General features: G+C 37.0%; 1 protein-coding gene across 9 annotated transcripts in view; it reads right to left on the bottom strand.

Moving 5' to 3' along the window:
* Window positions 1-24,469, bottom strand: part of KIF14 (kinesin family member 14) — a 68,491-nt gene that overhangs the window by 33,717 nt on the left and 10,305 nt on the right. For all 9 annotated transcript variants that reach the window (XM_054449750.2, XM_063647429.1, XM_054449739.2 and 6 more), the window contains 15 exons: window positions 22,805-22,903; window positions 20,692-20,744; window positions 19,806-19,836; window positions 19,282-19,389; window positions 17,973-18,089; window positions 17,355-17,470; window positions 16,030-16,202; window positions 14,490-14,637; window positions 14,183-14,246; window positions 12,380-12,564; window positions 7,863-7,965; window positions 6,242-6,402; window positions 4,289-4,436; window positions 3,365-3,517; window positions 266-392 (listed from right to left, as the gene is read on the bottom strand). In XM_054449750.2, coding sequence (XP_054305725.1) covers window positions 266-392; window positions 3,365-3,517; window positions 4,289-4,436; window positions 6,242-6,402; window positions 7,863-7,965; window positions 12,380-12,564; window positions 14,183-14,246; window positions 14,490-14,637; window positions 16,030-16,202; window positions 17,355-17,470; window positions 17,973-18,089; window positions 19,282-19,389; window positions 19,806-19,836; window positions 20,692-20,744; window positions 22,805-22,903 — 1,786 coding nt within the window. The remainder of the gene's footprint in view (window positions 1-265; window positions 393-3,364; window positions 3,518-4,288; window positions 4,437-6,241; window positions 6,403-7,862; window positions 7,966-12,379; window positions 12,565-14,182; window positions 14,247-14,489; window positions 14,638-16,029; window positions 16,203-17,354; window positions 17,471-17,972; window positions 18,090-19,281; window positions 19,390-19,805; window positions 19,837-20,691; window positions 20,745-22,804; window positions 22,904-24,469) is intronic.

The following is a 24,469-nucleotide window of genomic DNA, read 5'->3' as shown; positions in this document are numbered from 1 at the left end:
CCACTGCCTTGGAGGTTATGAATTCAATATATTAATTTTGGGGGAACACAAACATTCAGTCTAAAGCATTGATATAATAAATATTCTAAAAGCTGAATATTCAAAAACAACCATTCATACAAATTTATTTAGATCCAGAAAAGTCAACAATTAGAATAAAATATTTTGAATATGTAAAGGCAACTAATGCTAATATTTTAGTAATTATATTACATATAACATGCACAATTTTAGAAAATATTTGCTAAAATCAGCACACACTTACTTGTAAAAGTTTTATCCCTATTATACCGATTCTGCTGTAGAATTTGTACTTCTTTAGCAATTTTTTGCTTTTCAGTTTCTAAAGCTTCCAGAATTCTTGCATGGCGGATGCTATGGTCTTCTAAAGCCTAATTGATATTCATTCATACAGACCCACATGTGAGAATATGCAAAGAGAGAAATTATAACACCACACTGAGATGATGGATATGTTAATTTGCTTCACTATAGTAACTATTTTACAATTTATATACCCCATAACATTGTATAACTTAAATATACACAACAAAACCTATTTTAAAAAAACAGATTGATAATGATAACACATTACAGTAAACCTCATTTTATAGTACATGTTTTATTAAGCCTATATACTTAACATGTTTTATGTGTTTTATTAAACATGAAAAGCTTTTAAAAATGATTTATAAAATTTCCTTACAAAATAATTTTTCCCCACAACAATATCATTAGGAATTTTTGATGAAATAAATTAATCTTTTTTCTTCCCATTGATAGAAATTAAAAAACAAACTAGAAAAAAAGAGGAAAAGAAGTCATATCAAAAAGACTCCTGCATGCGTATGCTTATCACAGCACAATTCACAATTGCAAAGATATGGACTCAACCTAAGTGTCCATCAACCAATGAATGGATAAAGAAAATATGGTATATATATATATACCATGAAATACTACCCAGCAATAAAAAACGAAATATCTTTTGCAGCAACTTGAATAGAACTGGAGGCAATAATTCTAAGTGAAGTAACTCAGGAATTGAAAACCAAATATCAGCATGGTCTCACTTAAAAGTGAGAGCTAAGCTATGGGTATGCAAAAGCATATAGAGTGGTATAATGCAGCGGTCTCCAACCTTTTTGGCACCAGGGACTGGTTTCGTGGAAGACAATTTTTCCACGGACAGAGGCACAGCGGTTGGTTTCAGGATGAAACGGTTCCACCTCAGATCATCAGATAGATTCTCATAAGGAGTGTGCAACCTAAATTGTGAACTGTGTGCACTCCTGGTACAATGGACATTGAAGACTCAGAAAGAGGGAGAGTGGGAGAGGGCAAGGAATGAAAAACTACCTATTGCGTACAATGTAAGCTACTCAGGTGACAGGTGCACTAAATCCTAGACTTCACCGCTATGTAATTCATCCATGAAACCAAAAGCAATTTGTACTTCTAAAGCTATTGAAATAAAAATAAATTAAAAATAAGAAAACCCAAAAAAGGCAGAAAAAAAAAGAAAAAAGGACAAACTTAAAAAAAAAAAAAAAGGCCATATCCAAGAACACTTGTTGACTAAATAAAGAAGTTAAATTTAAAAGATACAAGAAATCTAGTTTAGTACAAATAAGCATTATAAGCCCAGTAATAATAATTGTTTTTCGGCCAGGTGCGGTGGCTCATGCCTATAATCCCAGCACTTTGGGAGGCCAAGGCGGGAGAATCATGAGGTCAGGAGTTTGAGACCAGCTTGGCCAACATGGTGAAACCCCGTCTCTACTAAAAATACAAAAAAAATTAGCCAGGCGTAGTGGCAGACACCTGTAATCCCAGCTACTCGGGAGGCTGAGGCAGGAGAATTCGCTTGAAACCGGAAGGCAGAGGTTGCAGTGAGCCCAGATCACGCCACTGCACACCAGCCTGGGCAACAAGAGTGAAACTCCGTCTCAAAACAAAACAAAACAAATAATAATAATAATAATAATATTTTTTCAAGATTTAAACAGTTCTATGTTTTTCTCCTAAAACTCTCTGAGGTGGTTCACTAGCCACTTTGTGTCCAGGAGTTGACTAGTAGATGTATAATAACTGTATTATGGTACCAATACTTTACAATTACTAGGAGTATTTTATTCTACCCCCAACTCCCACCCTGGTTTCCCTGACCCCACAAACTTGGAAAAAAGAGAAATAAAATTGCCATTTGAGAGAGTAAAACCTTAAGATTAAGATATAAGGAATCAAAACAGTGGCTTGCAAACTTTAGTGTTCATCAGAACATCCCACAGGGCTTCTTAAAATAGGTTCTGTGCCCCACTCTCAGTTTCTGCTTCAGTAGTTCTGGAGTGCAGCCTAAAAATTTGCTTTTTTTTTTTTTTTTTTTTTTTTTTGACAGAGTCTTGCTCTGTTACCAGGCTGGAGTGCAGCGGCGTAATCTCAGCTCACTGCAACCTCCGACTCCTGGTTCAAGAGATTCTCCTACCTCAGCCTCCTGAGTAGCTGGGACTACAGGCGTGCGCCACCATGCCCAGCTAATTTTTGTATTTTTAGTAGAGACGGGGTTTCACCATGTTGGCCAGGATGGCCTCGATCTCGACGTCGTGATCCACCCGCCTCAGCCTCCCAAAGTCCTGGGATTACAGGTGTGAGCCACCATGCCCAGCCTAAATATTTGCATTTCTAACATGTTCCCAAGGTGATGTTGATGTTGCTGGTCTAGGGACCACCCTTCAAGAACCACTAATAGAAAGAATGGCCCAAAATATTAACAGTAAGGTGCTTGAAGGTATTAACATTCTGGTTTTATCCCTTAGGCTTGTGAAATTGATTAGTTGAGGTAGCCCATGAAAGATGCCTCTATCCTCAATGACATGATAAAAGCAGTCAGGTGCCTGAGCTCATAAGACTGAGGTAATGAATGCCCTACTGTGAGTTCTGGAAACAGGCTGCTTGCTGCTCTTTCCACAGGCAGATGTTTCATTGTGACATCAGGATGTGACCCAGTATAAGAGCTGTGCCTTTTTTCCTTCCTCATATGTGACCTAGTACTATTCCACTTATCTAAATTACTTGGCATGACTGATGACCAGATAGTTGTAGATGCGTAAAAAGAGAACACCGGAGTGGAACTAGATGGAAATAAGAACTCTGTCTCTTTCAAAATCTCTGTGTGATGTGTGAGCAGATCTGTGAGCAGTACCAGGATATAAGCTTTCAGGCAAGAAGTACTTTTCTCATCTACACATCTACAAACCTGGATTTGGCTCTCTTCTGTCAACATAACATAAGCAACTTCTTTGAAAAAAAAAAAAAATACAGCTTTTTCTCAGAATAGAGTTAACTGGTTATACAATAAAATTACCTGTTTTGTAGCCAAAGTTTCCATTTCTAATCGCTTTTTGTTGACATATATTTCCTGTTCAAGATGCTGCTTTGCCTTTTCTAATTCCTCAATTTTGTGATTAGCCTTCTGGTTATTTATTTCCTGCATTTTTTTCCTTTGAGACGCTTCTCTCTTTAAAGAGTGATAATAAAAAATAACTCAGGCAAAAACCGTAGCAAAAAAGTACAAAAGTCCCTTTCTAAAACCAATATACAAGAAATTACTCACTAATAGAAAAGTTGCCCTATTAAAGCTTCTCCACTTCATTCAGGTTAACTAAAAATAAATATCACTAGTCAAACTTCTTAAGAGTATTCTCTAAAATGGGCTTCTGGGAACCCAAGATTTCCAATAAACCATGGAGACAGCCATGACTCAAGTGGCTAGAGGACAGAAGTCTCTCTTTATTTTTCTTCCAGTAGCCATTGTCTATTATTGCCACCAACTTGTCTCCTTTCTTTTTTTTTTTTTTTTTTGAGACGGGGTCTCACTCTGTCAAGGTTCACTGCAGCCTTGACCTCCCTGGGCTAGATGATCCTCCTATGTCAGCCTTCTGAGTAGCTGGGACTACAGGCACATGCTACCACACCCAGCTAATGTTTTAAACTTTTTGGAGAGACTGGTCTCCCTACATCGCCCCCGGTTGGTCTTGAACTCCTGGGTTCAAGTAATCTGCCGGCCTCAGCCTCCTAAAGAGCTGGGATTACGGGCATGAGCCACCATGCCCAGCCCTGACTTATTTCTTAAAGTAAAATTAAAGAGGGCCAAGACTCACTGTGGCTTTGATTCACTAATCTCTGATCTCTCCCAGTTCCCTTACAGGGACATAATCAACTTTATAGGCAACCCATCACTTGGGGTACACTGTCGGAAAAAAAAAAAAAAACTAATTCTGCCTTTTACCAGTTCTGCTTCCAGCGCTTTTATTTTGCTTTCATATGCAGCTTTTTGAGAAGAAAGCTCTTGCTGAGCCATTTCTTTTGCAATCTGGATTCCTTGCATCATTTCTTCCTTTGCCTTCAACTGAGCCTCTTTTATTTCTGCTTCGAGTCTACAATGTAGCAAGATGTTTACAGGGTACATGTTAAGAATTCTTTATACATCATAATAGTTCTTAATCCTACTGAAAAGTTTTCCATTGAACAAAAATTTAAATCATAAAACTTGATTTCTGACATTCTATCAACAGTGTTTTTAAAATTTTCACTGGCTCTACATTGTTTACACTCAAAATTTAAACACACAGGATGAAAAATTGCTTATTTCTAACTTAGTTACTATTGCAGATGCCTGACATTTAAATAAAATCAGTGCCTTAGTAACTACATTATACAGAAATTTCCATTCCCAATTTTGCTGAAAAAAAGAATAAGAGTATCAAAAAGAAGGCTAGTGGATATCACAGCTAGGGAGAGAGGAGAATGGCTATTGTTTAACAAATACAGAGTTTCAGTTTGGAATAATAAAACATGTCTGGAGATGGATGGTGATGGCTGCACAACAATGTGAAGGCACTAGGGTGAGCACAGTGACTCACGCCTGTAATCCCAGCACTTTGGGAGGCCAAGGCAGGTGGACTGCTTGAGCTCAGGAGTTCGAGACCAGCCTGGGCAACATGGTGAAATCCCATCTCTACAAAAAAACACGAAAACTAGCTGGGCGTGGTGGTGTGCACCTGTAGTCTCACATGCTCGGGAGGCTAAGGTGGGAGGATGGCTTGAGGCCAGGAGGCGGAGGTTGCAATGAACCGAGATCATGCCAACTGTACTCTAGCCTAGACGATAGAGCCAGACTCCATATCAAAAAAAAAAAAAAAAACAAAACAAAAAAACACAAAACAGTGTGAAGGTACTTAATGCCTTTGGACTATACAATTAAAAATGGCTAACATGGTAAATTTTGTGCTATTTATATTGTATTCAATAAAAAAAAATTCTTTTTAAAGGGCAAAAGCAGGTTGAGGCTTCTTAAAAGGTGACCAAGCAGTTAGTCTAGCCTATAACCAGTTCTTCTTGATTCCTCCTCCTTTCACCCTCTTTAGTCATCAGGCCTTGTCAATCTTATCTCCTTTATGTTTCCTTCCTACCTAATCACGCTATATTTACCTTACTTCGATAGTCTCTTAGCTGCATTTGCAGGTTTTAAGCTTGCTCTATCTCTAATACATTCTCCAGATTTGAGTGCTGGTGATCTCTCTAAAAATGTAATTCTGATTATGAGTGTCTCACATCTACTCGAAATTCTTTAATGTTTCCCTTATCCTTTAAGATAAAGTCCAAACTCTTTAGCATTTTATTTGTATATACTTTACCATTTAGCTTACAAGGATACTGCTTATGCCAGAAATCCTACAATACTGCATGAACTAAAACTGGGGCACAAGAAGAAAAGAAAAACAAAAGTATACTCTCCCAGTCTTCCTCTGTCTAAATTCTAATGGTCTATTGGGATTCTCCTCTATGGGACATCTTCTCATCTTCTAGAAACCTTCCCTGATAACTGGTCAGGGTCAGGTGTCACCCCGTGAGCTTCCACACCAGACAGTTCAGGACTCTTGTCAGAGAACTGTGTCATAGCACTGTTATAACTGTCAGCCCCTCGAGATGATGAATTCCTTCAGCACATGAGCTAAATTTCAATCCTTATTCTTTATAACCCCAGCATTTGGTATAGTGACAGACACATAATAGATGGTCAATATATATTTGCTGAACTAATATATATACCAGGAGAAAAAATTATATCACTAGAAACCAGCACCCAAAGAGTTAATTACTAGAGACTGGCACAATATGATTAACTCTGTTGTAGATCTCTCTCATACACTTACTATTTCATATCAACAGCAATACTTACTGTGATCTCTGTGCCATGAGCAACTCATTTTTTGCAAATTCAAAGTCTTTTGGACCCTCACTTATAGGAGCATCTCTTCCAGATGGCCTTTTTCCTTTCTGGACTTCTACTGGATGATTAAATCTAAAATAATGATCTCCACCAAGAATCACTCGATCACCCTAAAGCACACACAAAAATGTACTACTTGAGGTGAGTCTCAACCAAAAAATTAAATGAGAAAATTTATTATGCCCAACAATTCAATATAGTCTAGTATTAATGATAAACATACACATCATAGCAATTAACATTTATTACTTTTTTTTTTCTTTTGGCACAGAGTCTCACTATGTCACCCAGACTGGAATGCAGTGGCACAATCTCAGCTCACTGCAAACTCGGCCTCACGGGTTCAAGTGATTCTCCTGCCTCAGCCTCCCGAGTAGCTGGGATTACAGGCGTGCGCCACCATGCCCAGTTAATTTTTGCATTTTTAGTAGAGATGGGGTTTCACCATGTTGGCTAGGCTGGTCTCGAACTCCTGACCTCATGATCCACCCACCTCGGCCTCCCAGCATTTATTACTTTGTATATACCAAACACTGCATTAAGCACATTACATATACAGTCATATGTCTCTTAACAGGGATAGTTCTGAGAAGTACACTGTTATGTGATTTCATAGTTGTGTGAATATCATGGAATGTACTTACACATTCCATGTGTATAGCCTACTACACACCTAGGCTATATGGCATAGCCTATTGGTATAGCCTACTACACACCTAGGCTATATGGCATAGCCTATTGCTCCTAGGTTACAAACCTGTACAGCATGTTACTGTACTGAATACCATAGGCAACTGTAACACAATGGTAAATATTTGTATATCTAAACAGAAAAAAATACAGTAAAAATACAGTATTATAATCTTATGGGACCACTGTTATATATGTGGTCCCTCATTGCCCAAAACATCATTATGAAGTGCAAGACTTTATGTTATCTCATTTACGATTCACAACAACTCAGTGAGATACATATACTCATCCCAATTTTAGGAATGAGGAAACTAAAGAGCACAAAGCTTAATAATAACAAGAGACATTCATTGAGAGCTTACTATTTGCAGATACTACTCTAAGAACTATATACACAAATTATCATTTCAGTTCATCCTTCACTATCTCTGAAAGGCAGGATATATAGAGTCACAATAGGTCTGGGTTTGCCTGTAACACACTGCTGATGTTTGTTCTCTTGACGTAATTATTAATAATGATCTCAAAAGTGTCCTGACTTGGGTGATATTGTTTAATTACCTAGTTAAATAACTTGCCAAATGTCACAGAGCAAATGGCAAAGCCAGGATTTCGACCCTGTCTGTCTGATTCTAAAGCCTAGCTCTTTATAGGACACATAATGATGCTGTTAGTGGTCAGCTCTTCAGGTACTGATTCATATAAATGTAACTTTTGTCATTGCACAAGAAGGCAATTAATAGGAAAAAGAATTTTTGAAATGAAAAAGTCCTTAATCTGCTTCAACACCCTTATCTTATAGAGAAAACCAGAACTCAAAGAAATTAAATGACTTGTCCAAAGTCAGTTTCTTATATTGTAGCACCCATCCACTTACATGACGTAATACTGTGATTTCCAAAATATGTTTTCCATTTACATATGTCTTTGCTTCCCCAGCTGGGATAATACTCACTGTCCCACCAAAATTTTTGATAGTACTGTTAAAATAAGAAGCACATTGTTACAATTATAGAACACACTAGAAAGTAAGAAAAAGGCAATATGGGATAATTCTGCTTGGGCTATTCCTTTGGTGTTAAGGTTCATACCAATATGTAACAATAATTTAAAATTATTTTATTTTCCTCCAACTATTTTTTTTTTGAGACGGAGTCTTGCTGTGTCGCCCAGGCTACAGTGTAGTGATACAATCTCAGCTCACTGCAAGCTCTGCCTCCTGGATACAAGCAATTCTCCTGCCTCAGCCGCCTGAGTAGCTAGGATTACAGGCACCCACCACCATGCCCTGCCCAGCTAATGTTTGCATTTTAGTAGAGATGGGGTTTTGCCATGTTCGCCACGCTGGTCTCTAATTCCTGACCTCAAGTGATCCACCTGTCTTGGCCTCCCAAAATGCTGGGATTACAGGAATGAGCCACTGCCTCAAGCCTCCAATTAGATTTTGAAGTTTGGTGAAAAAAGCCTGGCCTCTAGCAATCCGATCCACCTGTGGTGGGAACATTCTTCATTGGGTGTATTTTTATTATAACTTCTTTGAAAACAAAAACCTTCCCCCAAAAATTAAAAAAAAAAAAAAAACTCTAGCAAAAAACATTAACATATTGCCAGTGATTTCTTATGACTAAAACAGTTTTAAGTGTTTTTTTAATTTTCTAAGCTTCTGGTTTTACATATGAGCTTTAATAACAGAAAGAACAAATATTTTTCCCCTTTTGAAAAGTAGGGTACTACAGAGGAAGGAAAAACATGGAGATCAAGTGTACTCCTTAAGACATCTAATTAACTGGATGATAAGGTGATACTGTGGAAAATCAGCTATAAGTGCTACATATTTGAGTCTTTTTATTCAGAGAATAGGAAAGAAATTCCAAAGTCCAATTCATCTTTGGATTAACTGGATAGAAAGAAAAACTGCAACAAAAGCTGAGTCCTAACCAAAGATCTTTTTAGCTGTTGATTAGGCTCCAAGATCTGTGATTAGAGAATAATAGTCTAATTAAAGCATCTAGAGAAAAGTATATGAAAAAAATAGTTCATCCTTAGGCACTACATCCCTCCCACCAGTCTAGTGTCTTATCCAGGTGAAGGTTTATATAATGTGTACTTGTTCTGATCCCTTTCCTCTCCTAATTCTATCTACTCTGCTCTCAAAATTCCATGGCCTACCATTCTGGACTCCCCATAATATGGCTTCAACCACCAACCTCCCTCATCTGCCACTATTTTCCCATAAGAACCCCATTTCACACTCAGTCAACCATGTGAATACTCTGAATTTGCCTTAATGTCAGCTTTCCTCCTTTCTTTGAATCATTCCCTCCAGATAGGACATCCTCTCCCTTCTTGCAACCATTCTTGAAGGCCCAACTTAGTGTCCTCTAAGAAGCTGTTCTTTAGGGTTTAAGTTAGAAGTCAACTCTTCCTTCTCTTCACTTTTAAGCAGTAAGTATGCAGTACTCATATAACACTTAATATGCACTAATAGATACTGAAGTTCTTCTTTTCTCTTTCACATGACCAGCCTCAGCCATGAAGTTCTTTTATTCATTAAGCCTCCAAGAGCCAGGTATATGTCAGCAATGAAGACAGACATGAAACCAGCTTTCATAAAGTTCATGGTCTAATGAATGAGATAAACTGAGGAAGGTACAAAAAATGGAAGTAGAGAGAGGCAAGCAGGAGGCTTCCAAGTTCCTTACTGCACTCTTAACTCTTTGAGAGCATGTTCTGTATCTTTGCCACAGATGTTAATAATACTGTATTTATTTGTTAAAGAAAATAATTAATTAATAAAAGAGCAAAAGAACCTAAAGAACAAAAGGATATGCCCTAACAGATATAAAGATTCATGGCCAGATGCAGTGGCTCACGTCTGTAATCCCAGTACTTTGGGAGGCCAAGGTGGGTGGATCACCTGAGGTCAGGAGTTCAAGACCAGCCCGGCCAACATGATGAAATTGTCTCTACTAAAAATACAAAAATTAGCTGGGCATGGCGGCTACTCGGGAGGCTGAGGCACGAGAATCGCTTGAACCCAGAAGGCGGAGGTTACAGTGAGCCAAGATCACACTACTGCACTCCAGCCTGAGTGACAGAGTGAGACTCCATCTCAAAAAAAAAAAAAAAAAAAAAAAGATATAAAGATTCATTACAGGCCGGTCATGGTGGCTCACACCTGTAATCCCAGCACTTTGGGAGGTCAAGGCAGGCGGATCACCTGAGGTGGGAGTTTGAGACCAGCCTGGCCAACATGGTGAAACCCCATCTCTACTAAAAATACAACAATTAGCCAGGCGTGGTAGCAGACACCTGCAATCTCAGCTACTCAGGAGGCTGAGGCAGGAGAATTGCTTGACCCCAGGAGGTTGCAGTGAGCTGAGATGGCGCCACTACACTCCAGCCTGGGCGACAGAGCAAAACTCTGAATCAAAATAAATAAATAAATAAATATTCATTACAAAGCTCAAGTAATTAAGACCATGGGGTATTAGCAGGAAGAAACAGATTCCGATATTTTTAGAAATTTTTTGTAGGAGCACTACAGATTCCAAAAGAAGCAATAAACTATTTACTATTTAGTACTGGGAGAAATGGCTATTCATGTGGAAAATAAGTGAATTTAGATCCCTAATTCACACCAAATAAAAAATTCCAGACATTCAATAACTTCAATGTGAAAGCAAAACTTCAAAACATCTAGAAGAAAATTTAGGAGAACATTTCTATGACCTCAATGTACAACAGTCTTTCTTTTTTTTTGAGATAGAGTCTCACTCTGTTGCCTAGGCTGGAGTACAGCAGGGTCATCTTGGCCAACTGTAGCTTCCACCTCCCAGATTCAAGTGATTCTCATGCCTCAGCCTCCCAAGTAGCTGAGACTATAGGTGCCCACCATCATGCCGGGCTAATTTTTCTATTTTCAGTAGAGATGAGGTTTCACCATGTTGGCCAGGCTGATCTTGAACTTCTGGTCTCAAGTGATCCGCCCGCCTCAGCCTCCCAAAGTGTTAGGATTATAGGCGTGAGCCACCGCGCCTGGCCAGAACATTCTTTCTCTTTTTTTTTTTGAGACAGTCTCGCTCTGTCACTCAGGCTGGAGTGCAGTGGCATGATCTCAGCACACTGCAACCTCCACCTCCTAGGTTCAAGTGATTCTCGTGCCTCAGTCTCCTGAGTAGCTGGGATTACAGGCGGGCACCACCACGCCCAGAAAATTTTTTGTATTTTTAGTAGAGACGGGGTTTCGCCATGTTGCCCAGGCTGGACTCAAACTCCTGAGCCAATCTGCCCACACGCCTGTGCTAGGATTACAGGCATGAGCCAACACGCCCAGCCAGAACATTCTTTCTTTAAGACATAAAAACTGACAATCATAAAGGAAAAGACTGATGCCAGGTACTACAATAAAATTAAGAACTTCAATCAATCAAAAGGCACCAGAGAGAGTAAAAAGATGTTACACATTAGAAAAAAAGATATTTATACCAAAAAGCTCACGAAGGATTGGCAACTCCTACAAATTATTAAGAAATAAACAAATCAGTTGAAAAATCAACAAAAGATATGAAGAGGCAAGTCACAATAGTAAACAAAAATGGCCAATCAACACATGAAAAGATGTTCAACCTTATTATTAATCAAAGAAATGTAAAATGAATCCATAATGATATACTATTTAATGTTCATCAGATTGGCATAAAGTCTGACAGTACTAAGTACTGGCAAGGATGTGGAGTAACAGGTATTCTCAAGGCCAATGGGAGTAAAAATTCATTTTGAAAATAATTTGAAATTATCTACTAAAGTTGAACATGCATATATTCTACAACCTAGTATCTCTACTCTCAGACATACAATTTAAAAGCGCTTCCTAAACTTTATAAGAGAGAAATTCATACAATGGAATACTTCATAGCATTGAAAATAAAACAGGAACCAATGTACACAAATCTTGGAAACACAATGCAGAATCAAAAAAGTTTACATACACTATCATTCCAAAAATATATACAAGTATTCCATTCATATGAACAAAATTCACATAAAGTAACATTTTTAAATTGGTCATTTCAACCAAAAATTCTGTTATGTAAGATAGATAGTTTACTTTCATGTGCATCATTATAATTGCAAGAAAATAAATTATTCTTCAACCAACAGATCAAGTATGCCAAAACAAAAACAGAGAGAGCATTACACTGTACTTTATATTGAGAGTAACTGACCTATATCCTTACAACACACTCAGAATGTATGTTTTTCCTGACTAAACCATGGGTTTGAAGAATTCTACCAAACGATCAGTATCAATGAGTATGCCGTATGAAGGAAACCACATGTTATCAAGATACAGAACAGGTGCCTTTTCTTTTTTTTAGAGGATTAACATACCAATGATCATCAGCAATCAGCACCCCAGATAACTGAATATCATGGCTTGAGTTTGGTTTATACTTTCCAACTGTAGTTGTTCCTTCTTTTATCATATATAGCAGCATCTCAGATAGTTGTGGATCTTCATTCAGATTAACAAGGTTTGGTAAATGATTGTCCATTTGAAATGTAATTCCTGCTTTCTGGTAGAAGTCAGAAAAAGAAATTAATCTTAATCACAGTATGAAATTGTTAAATTCACCTAAAACAAATGGTCTATATTAAACATTAGAACAATTCTATATGAAGTCTCACTAAATTAAAGGTTATTATTATTATTATTATTTTTGAGACGGAGTCTCGCTCTGTCACCCAGGCTGGAGTACAGTGGCACGATCTCGGCTCACTGCAACCTCTGCCTCCTGGGTTCAAACGATTCTCCTGCTTCAGCCTCCCAAGTAGCTGGGACGACAGGTGCATGCCAACACGCCCGGCTAATTTTTGTATTTTTAGTAGAGATAGGGTTTCGTCATGTTGACCAGGCTGGTCTCGAACTCCTGACCTCAGGTGATCCACCCACCTCGGCCTCCCAAAGTGCTGGGATTACAGGCATGAGCCACCGTGCCTGGCCATAAAGGTTTTTTAGACTCTCTCTTCCTTCCTTAGAATCTCTCCTTTGTGACCTCCCTACCTTCTTTGTCCTTCACCATCCTCAGTCTATTCATATATCAATCTATCATCACCAAATTGTGTCTTCTTATTGACTGACCGTCTTTAGAATAGATCATTTTGTTTTGTTGCATCTTCATCGCCATCACCTTAGGCCCCTGTCAACTCACACCAAAACTACTGAAGCAGCCTCTTGATAACCATCAACAGCTTCTGTTTTCAATCCATCTTATATCCTATGCCAGGTTAATTCTCTTGAAAGGGTACTCTCAAAATGTAAATTCCCTGGTCACTTTTCAACAGCTTCTCACTTCCTACAGGATAAAACTTACTTTCCTTGGCCTGGAAATCAAGTCCTTCGTAAAGTAATCATAACATATCTTTCCAATTTTATCTCCTTATGATCTCATATAAACTGCTTCCAATAAAACTGATCTACATACCCTTTCTAAAGACACCTCAAACTTTTCTACCTTTACTTTCACAGAATTTTCTCTTCTGAGAATGTGCTCTTCCTTTTCTCTTCCTATTAAAATCTTACCCAAACTTCAAAGGCCATCTCAAATGCCACCTCTTTTATGAGGTTGGATTGGCCATGCCCAAGGAATTTTCCCTCCTTCTCCTGAATTCTTATAGTACTCCCCCACTATCAATCACTTGAAATACTTTTCATTACATTAGGTTCAACCATATGAAACTGCCAGTGTTCAACCATGCTTTACCTACAAAAATGGCAATTGCTTATGGCTCAATCTAATGAAATCACATTGCATTTCAGTCTTCTATTTACGTTTTGCAAATCTCTCTCTGGATCACAAGCTCTCTGAGGGAGGAAACTGTATTTAATCACCTTGGCTTCCCCTGTTCCTGGCACAGCATAGATATTTAATATATATTTGTAGAACCAAAGTAAATATAACAAGATGGTTTATTCATATTTTAACTTTCCAACTAGCTTATGGGCTGGCTCTAAGCAACCAGTCTTGATCTTAACATTTCTTTATATTAATTTTTCTTATGGTATTGCTTTGCACAGTCAGTATACAGTAAATATTTGAAACATTAAATTTACATGCATTGGCATATTGGCAATATTTATTTCTTGGCATATTTCTTTTATTTTCAAATCAGTTTAGAAAGTTGAAATAATACCTGTAACTCTTTAGTTTCTTGAAGTTTTCTTTTTTCAGCTTGTTCAAACTTTTCTTTCCACACTCTTTCCAAAGACAAAGAAAATAATAGAGTTAAAAACATCCAGATGTATAAGATTGAGAGTCAAGAGACAATCAATGAAAATTAGGGAACTACCTAGTAATATTTAAAATATGATAATCTGGGAGTGGGCTGCTCTATTCATAAGGAAGGTAGGGGAAAAGACTCAGTATCCTCTTGAGGTCCCTGCCATTTCTATGATTCCAGAGCAACACACTTAACATTTAGACTACTGACTGTACTCTACCTTTGCATTTCTGCCATGTCTCTCTCCTGTTGATGCAGTTTCATTCTTAAGGATGTTATTTCTTGCCGACAGAGCCTGTATTGCTCAGGGTCAATATTCCGATTGTTTCTCTGAGCAGCTTTTAGCTTTGCAATTTCTGCCTTCAATTCTGAAGATTTATACAAAGATGCATGAATAATAACATTTAATATATAATAATTTCCACAGTAAGCATAATCCTCCAATCTTCTATTTCATTTGAAGTTTTAAATACAGTATTACCAAATAAAATAGAATATTGGAGAAATCAGCTCTACTTTATGTAACCTATAAATCTTTACTTAGTCTTAACCTAAAATATGCTCCCATACTAATGAACTTCCCCTGTTCATAAGTAGGAAAGCTGTATAATGTACTGACCAAAGTGGAACACTTTTGAGAGGCAAAAGGGGAATTGTTAAAGTGAAAGTTTATTTAAAAAGTAAAGAAATAAAAGAATGGTTATTCACTAGGCAGAACAGCCAAGATCAAAGATTTTTCAAGCTGGAATTCAGAACATTTATTTATTTAGACAGAGTCTCACTGTCGCCCAGGCTAGAGTGCAGTGGTATGATCTCGGCTCATTGCAACCTCTGCCTCCCGGGCTCAAGCAATTCGCCTGCCTCAGCTTCCCGAGTAACCAGGATTACAGGCGCCCACCACCGTGTCTGGCTAATTTTTGTATTTTTAGTAGAGACAGGGTTTCCCCGTGTTGGCCAGGCTGGTCTCGAACTCCTGACCTTAAGTAGTCTGCCTGTGTCGGCCTCCCAAAGTGCTGGGATTATAGGCGTGAGCTACCACGCCCGACCCAGAGTACTTATTTTTAATGAAAACAGTCCCACTTGTGAAACAGAAGGGATCCAAAAGGGAAAGGATGGACCAGGATAGAGAAAACAGATTCCTCTCTGGCTCATACATCTGAAGCGTCTATCACCTTCTGCTGCTAAAAAGGGCCAGAGGACAAAGGGGCATGAAAAGATGATAGCTCTACATCAGCAAAGATAAAACTGTACAAATCAAGATTTCTTGCAGGCATTAAAGTCTATCCTAAATTGATGATTACCCAGAGATAAATAGAAAGCAGTATTTAGCGTAAATGAAGTTCAGCCTACACTAGAAACTCAAGCTCAAATTGCCTTTGGATCAAAGAACTAAGCATGAGCAGAGCTAGTACATAAAATGTCAATGGAAGAGAGGTCATAAAAGAAAAATAGTAAATAGTTTTCTTGGTATTTTGCTGCACACATCTATGACTGTGTAAATTTATTGTTTAAAGCTTACTGTTTCCCCCTTACCCACACTCTGTTTTCTATGTTCTTTTTCTAATTGTTTTTCTCCTTATTACTTATTCTCTGTCCTTCCACCTATCATCCTCCATCACTATAGGCTGATGACTAGAATCTATTAAAATAGGTATAGAAAAAAGTCTTTGAGGTTCATAAATTGCATATTTTAAGACTGCAACTAATATCCGAGACTAAACTGCGGCAAAACAATTTTTAAATTCTGAGAAAATATTCACCTCTAATTAACTTAGCGTTCATATCTTCATTTATTTTGGCAACATTGACTATTAAACGGGCTTGGTTAGCATATCTAAGTGTGCTTAATGTTTCTTCTATGTTGCTGGCAGCAGGACTAATCGTAGCAATCATTGCAGTTTTTGAATTTCCACCCAGACTTTCTTTTAACAGCCTGCAAGAAAAAAAAGTCATAATAAGACTTTGCTTCTACAACAACTTAATAACAGTAATTATCTAGAAAGCACAAAACAAACTAATAGGGTATATGACACAGTATTATTATACTCTACTCAAATACCATTTAAAACTTTTCTGGTATTTGCAACTATTTCTAGATCTCATAAACACTTTTTCTCTCTTACACTTTTTATATTGTTTCAGGAGGCAATAATCTGTGCAGAGATTTTAAAATGTGGTTAATCATCAAGTATTTCGTGACTGTGAGCTACCATAGGGAAGGGACTATGTGTCTTGGTCATCTTTGTATTTCCAGTGCTACCACAACCTTTTGAAGCAGATGCTCAATAAATGTTGAAAATCATGAATGAACATTGAAACAAAAATTCTATATTGTACTAAAAGCAAAATCTATTTTAGAGAAAAAGAGTATGAGACTTAAAACATATATTAGTACAGAATGAATGTCACTATTTTTAACTTTCATAAGACATGAAAAAAATCAGATTTTCCCTTATAGGTTTCAAGGTGGCAACCACATTATAATAAATCAATTATAAAGACACATTACCCTCAAGTAAAGATGCAGTCCTTATCGTAACTGTATATTAATGCCTATCAGAACTGAATATTAAATCCATACAGATGTAATCTGAGTGTAACATACTGAAAATTAAATATACAATGAAAACATTTATTGAGCACCCATGTATTAGTCACTGTGTAGTAAGTAAACAAAATTATTCAATTTCTCTTTATACAACTAGCAATATGTTTGGTAGTACCATATATGTTCAAACATCAGGCACAAATAATAGTTAAGCACAAGAATAGTTATTTACACTCATATAGTACATGTTATGTATTAAGAATTGTACACTAATAATTTAATTCTCACCCCTAAAAGGTATTGATTTTATTCCTATTTTACAGATGAGGAAACAGGCTAGAATATTAAGTAATTTGCCCAAAGTCACAGAGCTTATAAGATGCTGAGCTGAGATTCAAATCCAGGTAGTTTGGCTCTAGAATTCATAATGCTTACGACCTTTCTCCATCCCAAAGTTAATGAAGTCAGTCTATCATTCTTTTCCCCATAGTATTCACTAAATTTTATACAATTCTTTATACTTCAAAAGATACTTGCCATGTAAGAACAGATTCACGATAAGGAATAAAAACTCTCCTTTGGTTTGCTTGTTCAGAGAGGGCAGATATAACTTTTCCCAAAGTTAGCAAGGACTTATTAATACTCACACCTTCCTGCATGCAAGAAAAAAAAAATTTTTTTAACTTAAAATACTTCTCAGCAAAAAATTTATTTCACAAAATATATTTCTCCCCTCATATAATTACTGAGTAAATACTTTTTTATTTTCTTTTTTTTGAGACAGAGTCTCACTCTGTTGCCCAGGCTGGAGTGCAGTGGCACAAACATGGCTCACTATAGCCTCGACCATCCAGGCTCAAGCGATTCTCCCACCTGAGCCTCTCAAGTAGCTGGGACTACAGACACATGCCATAACGCCTGTCTATAAATACTTTTTTCTATAAACTACCAACTTTCTTATGACTCAAACGTATTTTCTTTAAAAATTAATCATAACCAAAAAGTACATATCTATTTTTCAACCGCAGCAATGCAGTCTACAAACTGCAGATAAAGATATATTTGGGGGGGCTAAGTGTATTCAGTTTGTATTCTCCTTAAAATAATGACCCCAGGAATAAATTTCATCAAAAGGAGAAAAAGCATTCCATTTACCTTTAGTCGATCTCCATTAGTGTGAGCCGTAGAGCAGCGCTCACTGCCTGCCAGATCTATTAGGTTAATTCGACTTGTTATTCTGTGATCGTGTTCTTCCCCTTCCACAAATTCTGTCTACAGCAAAATGATATTAAATTAATTTAAGTTCTATGACTTGCAATCAATATGGGTTTTTTAAAGGGAAAGTTGTAAAAGATTACACACCACTCTTTTATTTTTTAAATCGTCCCTTTTTTTTTTTTGAGAACGGGTCTCACTCTGTTGCCCAGGCTGGAGTGTAGTGGCATGATCACGGCTCACTGCAGGCTTGATCTCCTGCGTTCAAGCAATTCTCCCACCTCGGGCTCCCGAGTAGCTGGGACTACAGGCACGTGCTGCTACACCTGCTACTTTTTTTTATTTTTAGTACAGACAGGGTCTCACTATGTTGCTCAGGCTGGTCTCAAACTCCTGAGCTCAAGTGATCCTCCTGCCTCGGACTCCCAAAGTGCTGGGATTACAGGCGTGAGCCACCACACCTGGCCTAAAATCATCCCTTCATGAATCTGTGATAATTTATAACACAAAAATATTCACACGGTCTACTGAAAAGAATATATTGAGCAGTGGATAGATTATGCCAAAATAAAATAAATTACCTTAAAGAGATTAAAATCCATAACCACTCAGTTATATTAAGGAAATAACAATAAAGAAAAAATTTAATGCACAAAGATGTTGCTTATCCCAGCATTATAATAGCAAAACATTTAAAAATAATATAAATGTCCAACAGTAGAGAAAAACTTGAGGAACTCTAATAGTTAATGGAATATTATATAGCTATTAATATTATTTTATAAAAATTTTAATAACATAAAATTGTTACAGATTTTAACAGTGTGATTTTAAGTGAATTTAATTGTGATGGTAAAAAAATTCAAAGATTATATACCAAAATGTTTAGAGGGGTTTATCTGAGTAGTGGAACCTATGGCTAAATTTTTAAAAATCTTTTACTTTCTGATGTTTTTCTAAATACTCTGCATAATTACTATATATTAAAATATACTATTATATATTGGTATGATCATATCAATGGTATCATAACAAGCATCTATTATTGATTTAAAAATCTGGTAAATAGTATATTGCCATAAGTCATTTGGTCATTGACCAAAAGTCATTGAAACTAAGGTATATTTCCTACAATCAAATTAAGTTTATATATTTATATGACTGTACTTTTACCTTTTGATTTAAAGAAGACAATAAGAAAAACATGAAGCTTAAATGTATTTACTATCTTGCCTGTGGAAAAAAATACCTTGGTCTGGGTCATCACCAGGGTGAAAACTGAATGAGATCGGGAGCTTTTATCATTCATACCAGTAGCAGCAGTAGCTCTTTGTTTATTTCCCAATTCTAGCCAACTCTTACAAGAAAAAAGGAAGGAAGATCAGATCAGCAGACTGTAACTCATTGGTATAAAAATTAAGAGAGATATTATATATACATTTATAATTAATTTATAAAATGAAGTGAGTAAATATTTATCTTTTAATAATTTGTATTCCCATTGCCTTTTTTTCTGTCATAGAAATCTGAGGCAGGAAATAATAACTTTAAAAGGCTGTTTCCATAACTTTAAGCTTACATGAAGGTCAATATTTTTAATACAGAAGAGCAATTATTTTGATTAAAACTTAACAAACAAAATCAGTTTGTGATAAATTAAGGAAACTAACCTTTTATTTGTAAAACAGCAATTAAGAAAAAATATTCTTATAAATATTTAGGATTATGCTATTTCTATCTAGTGAAAAGAAAACAAAATACAATCAATCTTACCTGGATATCAGTGTAAGAACTGACAACATTCCTATTTTTAAGAAGTGAAAAGACAAAATCAATTTTACTGATGATTATACTCTTGCTCTCATAAAACAATAATATTTCAATTACATATTTATGCTGAAGATCACAATGGACTAATTCATGAATATTATTTTACTGATTCTCCCAGAATCTTTTATTTTCCCCACTCTTAAAGGACAGGAAATAAAATAATGCTTTAATTTTAACAAAAATATGATTTTTCTTAATACAATGAAGCACCTTAGCATCTTAACATAATATTCAAGTCTAAGTCACAATACCAAAAGATATACTTTAACACATATGTATATGCGTAAGTATATTTATATGTGGGTGTATATGGGTCCCAATATAATCCCGGATGTATTAAACACAGCTGAGTTAATACTTAATCACTTTTCCTTTCCTTTAAGAAAGCATTTGGAGTGTTGAAAAAGAAAGTAAATGACTCCTGGCATGTATCAAACTCTTAACTCTTCTTACTACCTTCTTCCCTGTCTAGCTTAGAGTCATAGGTATAAAAAGCAGGTTGAGAGGGAAGATTTAATTAATGATGAAAGGAAGGGGTAAAAGAAAGAAAAAGCAAATATTTACTTCATACTCACTATAATGAATACTCCATGGCAGACACTTTACAGGTACTATGAAAGATAGATGCAAGTATAAAAACAAGTAACTAACACTCTATGGAAAGAGAGGGAAAACCTAACTGGACAATATCAAGGGTAGAAGGCTAAATAGTTACCCAGGGTTTCAAAGTTAGGAAGGCCAATGAGAATACAATAAAGATTATGGGAGAGTAATATTCACTCTATTCATTTGTTTTATCCTCTTTGCCCTTGCTGAGCCAAATACTTACATTGACAGTGCTTCAACATATGGTCCATAAACAGGATGTTCCCTCACTCTCAGCTAGAAGAAGCAAATACATGCATCGTTAGGAGTATGACAGATATTTCATATAATTTTAAATGATCGCTTTTTCTATATCTTGAGTTTAAGGTAAGAGATTTGTCTTTATTTTATCCAGGAAAAAAAAAAAAACACAAAAGGTCTCATAAAAACAAATCTGTAAGGCATTAGGAAACAGTTTCAATATAAAAAACTGTTTATGGTAGCACAATATGTAACAATATATTGTAGCATCAAGTCTTATTAGTTTTTTTATTCTTAAAAAACTGCTATTAGAATTGTCTAATAGACAATAATTAGAACAATATATTTTAGCATCAGATGTCTTACTAGTTTTTTTGTTTTTTTGTTTGTTTGTTTGTCTGTTTTGAGACAGAGTCTTGCTCTGTTGCCCAGGCTGGAGTGCAGTGGCACAGTCTTGGCTCAGTGCAACCTCTGCCTCCTAGGTTCATGCAACTCTCCTACCTCGGCCTTCTGAGTAGCTAAGATTACAAGACAGTGTCACCACACCAGCTAACTTTTGTATTTTCAGTAGAGAAGGAGTTTTACCATGTTGACCAGGCTGATCAGGAACTCCTGACCTCAAGTGATCCGCCCACCTCAGCCTCCCAAAGTATTGGGATTACAGGCGTGAGCCACTGCACCCAGCTTGTCTTTCTAGTTTTTCAGTAAGATATTTGAATGTTAAATCTTGCAGTAGCTATGATTTATATACTTTTAAATGCTCTCTAAAACATATTCATTAAATTTCAGATATTAAAATTTTTCTTTATTGTTACATTATACATTTTCAACTTTGTGACCAGAAGCTTTAAACATATAGAAATCATAGAAGCAAAGGTCAAGTTTTGTTTAAGTTTCTTGATGTTGCCAATAGTAAACTGCACAACCATGGGCAAGTGAAGAAGACAGCTGACTTCCTTTTTTTTTCTTGAGACAGAGTCTCACTCTGTCGCCAGGCTGGAGTGCAGTGGTGCAATCTCAACTCACTGAAACCTCCGCCTCCCGGGTTGAAGCGATTCTCCTGCCTCAGCCTCCTGAGTAGCTGGGACTACAGGCATGCGCCACTATGCCCAGCTAATTTTTACATTTTTAGTAGAGACGGGGTTTCACCATGTTGGCCAGGATGGTCTCCATCTCTTGACCCAGTGATCCACCTGCCTTGACCTCCCAAAGTGCTACAATTACAGGCGTGAGCCACCATGCCCAGCCGTCTTCTTTAGATTTTTGTTTATTGTGCTCCAAGGTCCATTGCAAAATTAAAAATTTTAAATTCGAATAGCAGTTTTTTAAAAAGATGATATCATTGTGAAACTTTCTATTTCACAGATTATCTACAAGGTATGAATTTGCTAAATAACCCACTGAAATACATATTCTATAATAAAAATATAATTTTAAAAAGTTTTACTACGTTTTGGCTTATAGACTATTAGGGATCTGGTGTTCAACTTACATGGTCCAACTAAATCTTGGAACAAATATTTTATCTTTAGTTTTACACAATTCTTCATTAAAATAAAGAGGTTAAATCTAATAACTAATTTAATTTCTACTAGTGATAATGTTCTGCTTCTTTTCTTTATTTTTATTTTTATTTTTTTTTTTTTTGGAGACGCAGTCTCACTCTGTCACCCAGGCTGGAGTATAGTGGCTCGATCGCAGCTCACTGCAACCTCTGCCTCCCAGGTTCAAGCAATTCTCCTGCCTCAGCCTCCCGAGAAGCTGGGACTACAGGCGCAAGCCACCATGCCCGGCTAATTTTTGTATTTTAGTAGAGACAGGGTTTCACCGTGTTGTCCAGGCTGGTCTTGAACTCCTGAGCTCCGGCAATCCGCCCCACTCAGCTTCCCAAAGTGCTAGGATTACAGGAGTGAGCCACTGCACCCGGCCAGTGTTCTGCTTATTTTCTAAATAATCTAATTGGACTGTAGATCCAAGCATTTGCTATCATATAATTCTAGTAAAACTTTAAGCTATATCATCCAGAGAACTCAAATAATTAGATGCATTTATAAGAAAAGAAATTCAAAACAAATAATAAATTGTTTTAATCTTACTGGTTGCTTTCTCTGCCCATTTTCATCTTTACAAACCAGAAGGTCATGAATTTTTTCATTATATACTTCAAAGAAGCTCATTTCAACGTGATAGCTGACCTAGTAGGAATAGAAACGCAGCATATAATTTATTTTAATGTTTTGCAAATCATATCTGTGATTAGGATCTAGTATCCAAAATATATAAATACATAAAAATATCCTCAACATAAAGACAAACAGTCCAATTTTAAAATGCACAAAGGACTTGAATAGACATTTCTCCAAAGAAGAACGTACAAATGGCAAACAAGCACACGAAAAGATGCTCAACATCATTTCTCAGTAGGGAAATGCAAATCAAAATCACAATGAAAAAATACTTCACACGCACTAGGAGGGCAATAATAATAATAAGTGGAAACCAACAAGTGTGGGTGAGGATGTGGAGAAACTGGAACCCTCCTCCAATGCTAGTGGATGTAAAATGGTGCGGCCACTGTGGAAAATAGTTGACAGTTCCTTGAAAGGTTAAAAATAGAATTACTGGGCCGGGCACAGTGGCTCACACCTGCAATCCCAGCACTTTGGGAGGCCAAGGATCATTTGAGGTCAGGAGTTCAAGAACAGCCTGGCCAACATGGTAAAACCACATCTCTACTAAAAATACAAAAATTAGCTGGGCATGGTGTCGGGTGCCAGTAATCCCAGCTACTCGGGAGGCTGAGGCAGGAGAATCACTTGAACCTGGGAGGCGGAGGTTGCAGTGAGCTGAGATCACACCACTGCACTCCAGCCTAGACGACAGAGCGAGACTCCGTCTCAAAAAAAATAAAGAATAACCATAGAAATTTGGAAATTCCACTCCTATACATCCAAAACAATTGAGAACAGGTATTCAAACAAAACATGCACCAATGTTCACAGAAGGACTATTCACGATAGCCAAAAGGTATAAACAACCCAAATGTCCATCAACTGATGAATGGATAAACAAAACTGGCAATATGCCTACAATTAAATATTAGTCAAAAATTAAAAGGAATGAAGTACTGTATGTGCTACAATGTAGATGACCCTCAACACATTATGCTAAGTGAAAGAAGCCAGACACAAAATATCACATACTGCATGATTCCATTTATATAAAATTTCCAGAACAGGTAAATTCATAGAACAAAAGCAAACTAGTAGTTGCCAGGGATTGGGAAGAAGGGGGAATGGATTGTGACTGCTTAATGGGTAGAGGGTCCCCTTTGAGGGCAATGAAAATTTTTTGGCACTAGAAGTAACAGTTGTACATTATAAATGTACTGAATGCCACTGAATTGTATACTTTAAAGTGGTTAATTTGATGTTATGTGACTTTTATCTCAACAAAAAAATTTTGGCCCGGCGCAGTGGCTCACGCCTGTAATCCCAGCACTTTGGGAGGCCAAGGCGGGTGGATTACGAGGTCAGGAGATCGAAACCATCCTGGCTAACACGGTGAAACCCTGTCTCTACTAAAAATACAAAAAATTAGCCAGGCGTGGTGGCGGGCACCTGTAGTCCCAGCTACTCCGGAGGCTGAGGCAGGAGAATCGCGTGAACCCGCGGGGCGGAGCTTGCAGTGAGCCAAGATCGCGCCACTGCACTCCAGCCTGGGCAACAGAGCGAGACTCCGTCTCAAAAAAAAAAAAAAAA

The sequence above is a fragment of the Pongo pygmaeus genome, chromosome 1 (assembly GCF_028885625.2).
Source record: "Pongo pygmaeus isolate AG05252 chromosome 1, NHGRI_mPonPyg2-v2.0_pri, whole genome shotgun sequence".
In the NCBI taxonomy this organism is placed as follows: domain Eukaryota; kingdom Metazoa; phylum Chordata; class Mammalia; order Primates; family Hominidae; genus Pongo; species Pongo pygmaeus.
This window is presented reverse-complemented; position numbering and strand designations above follow the sequence as displayed.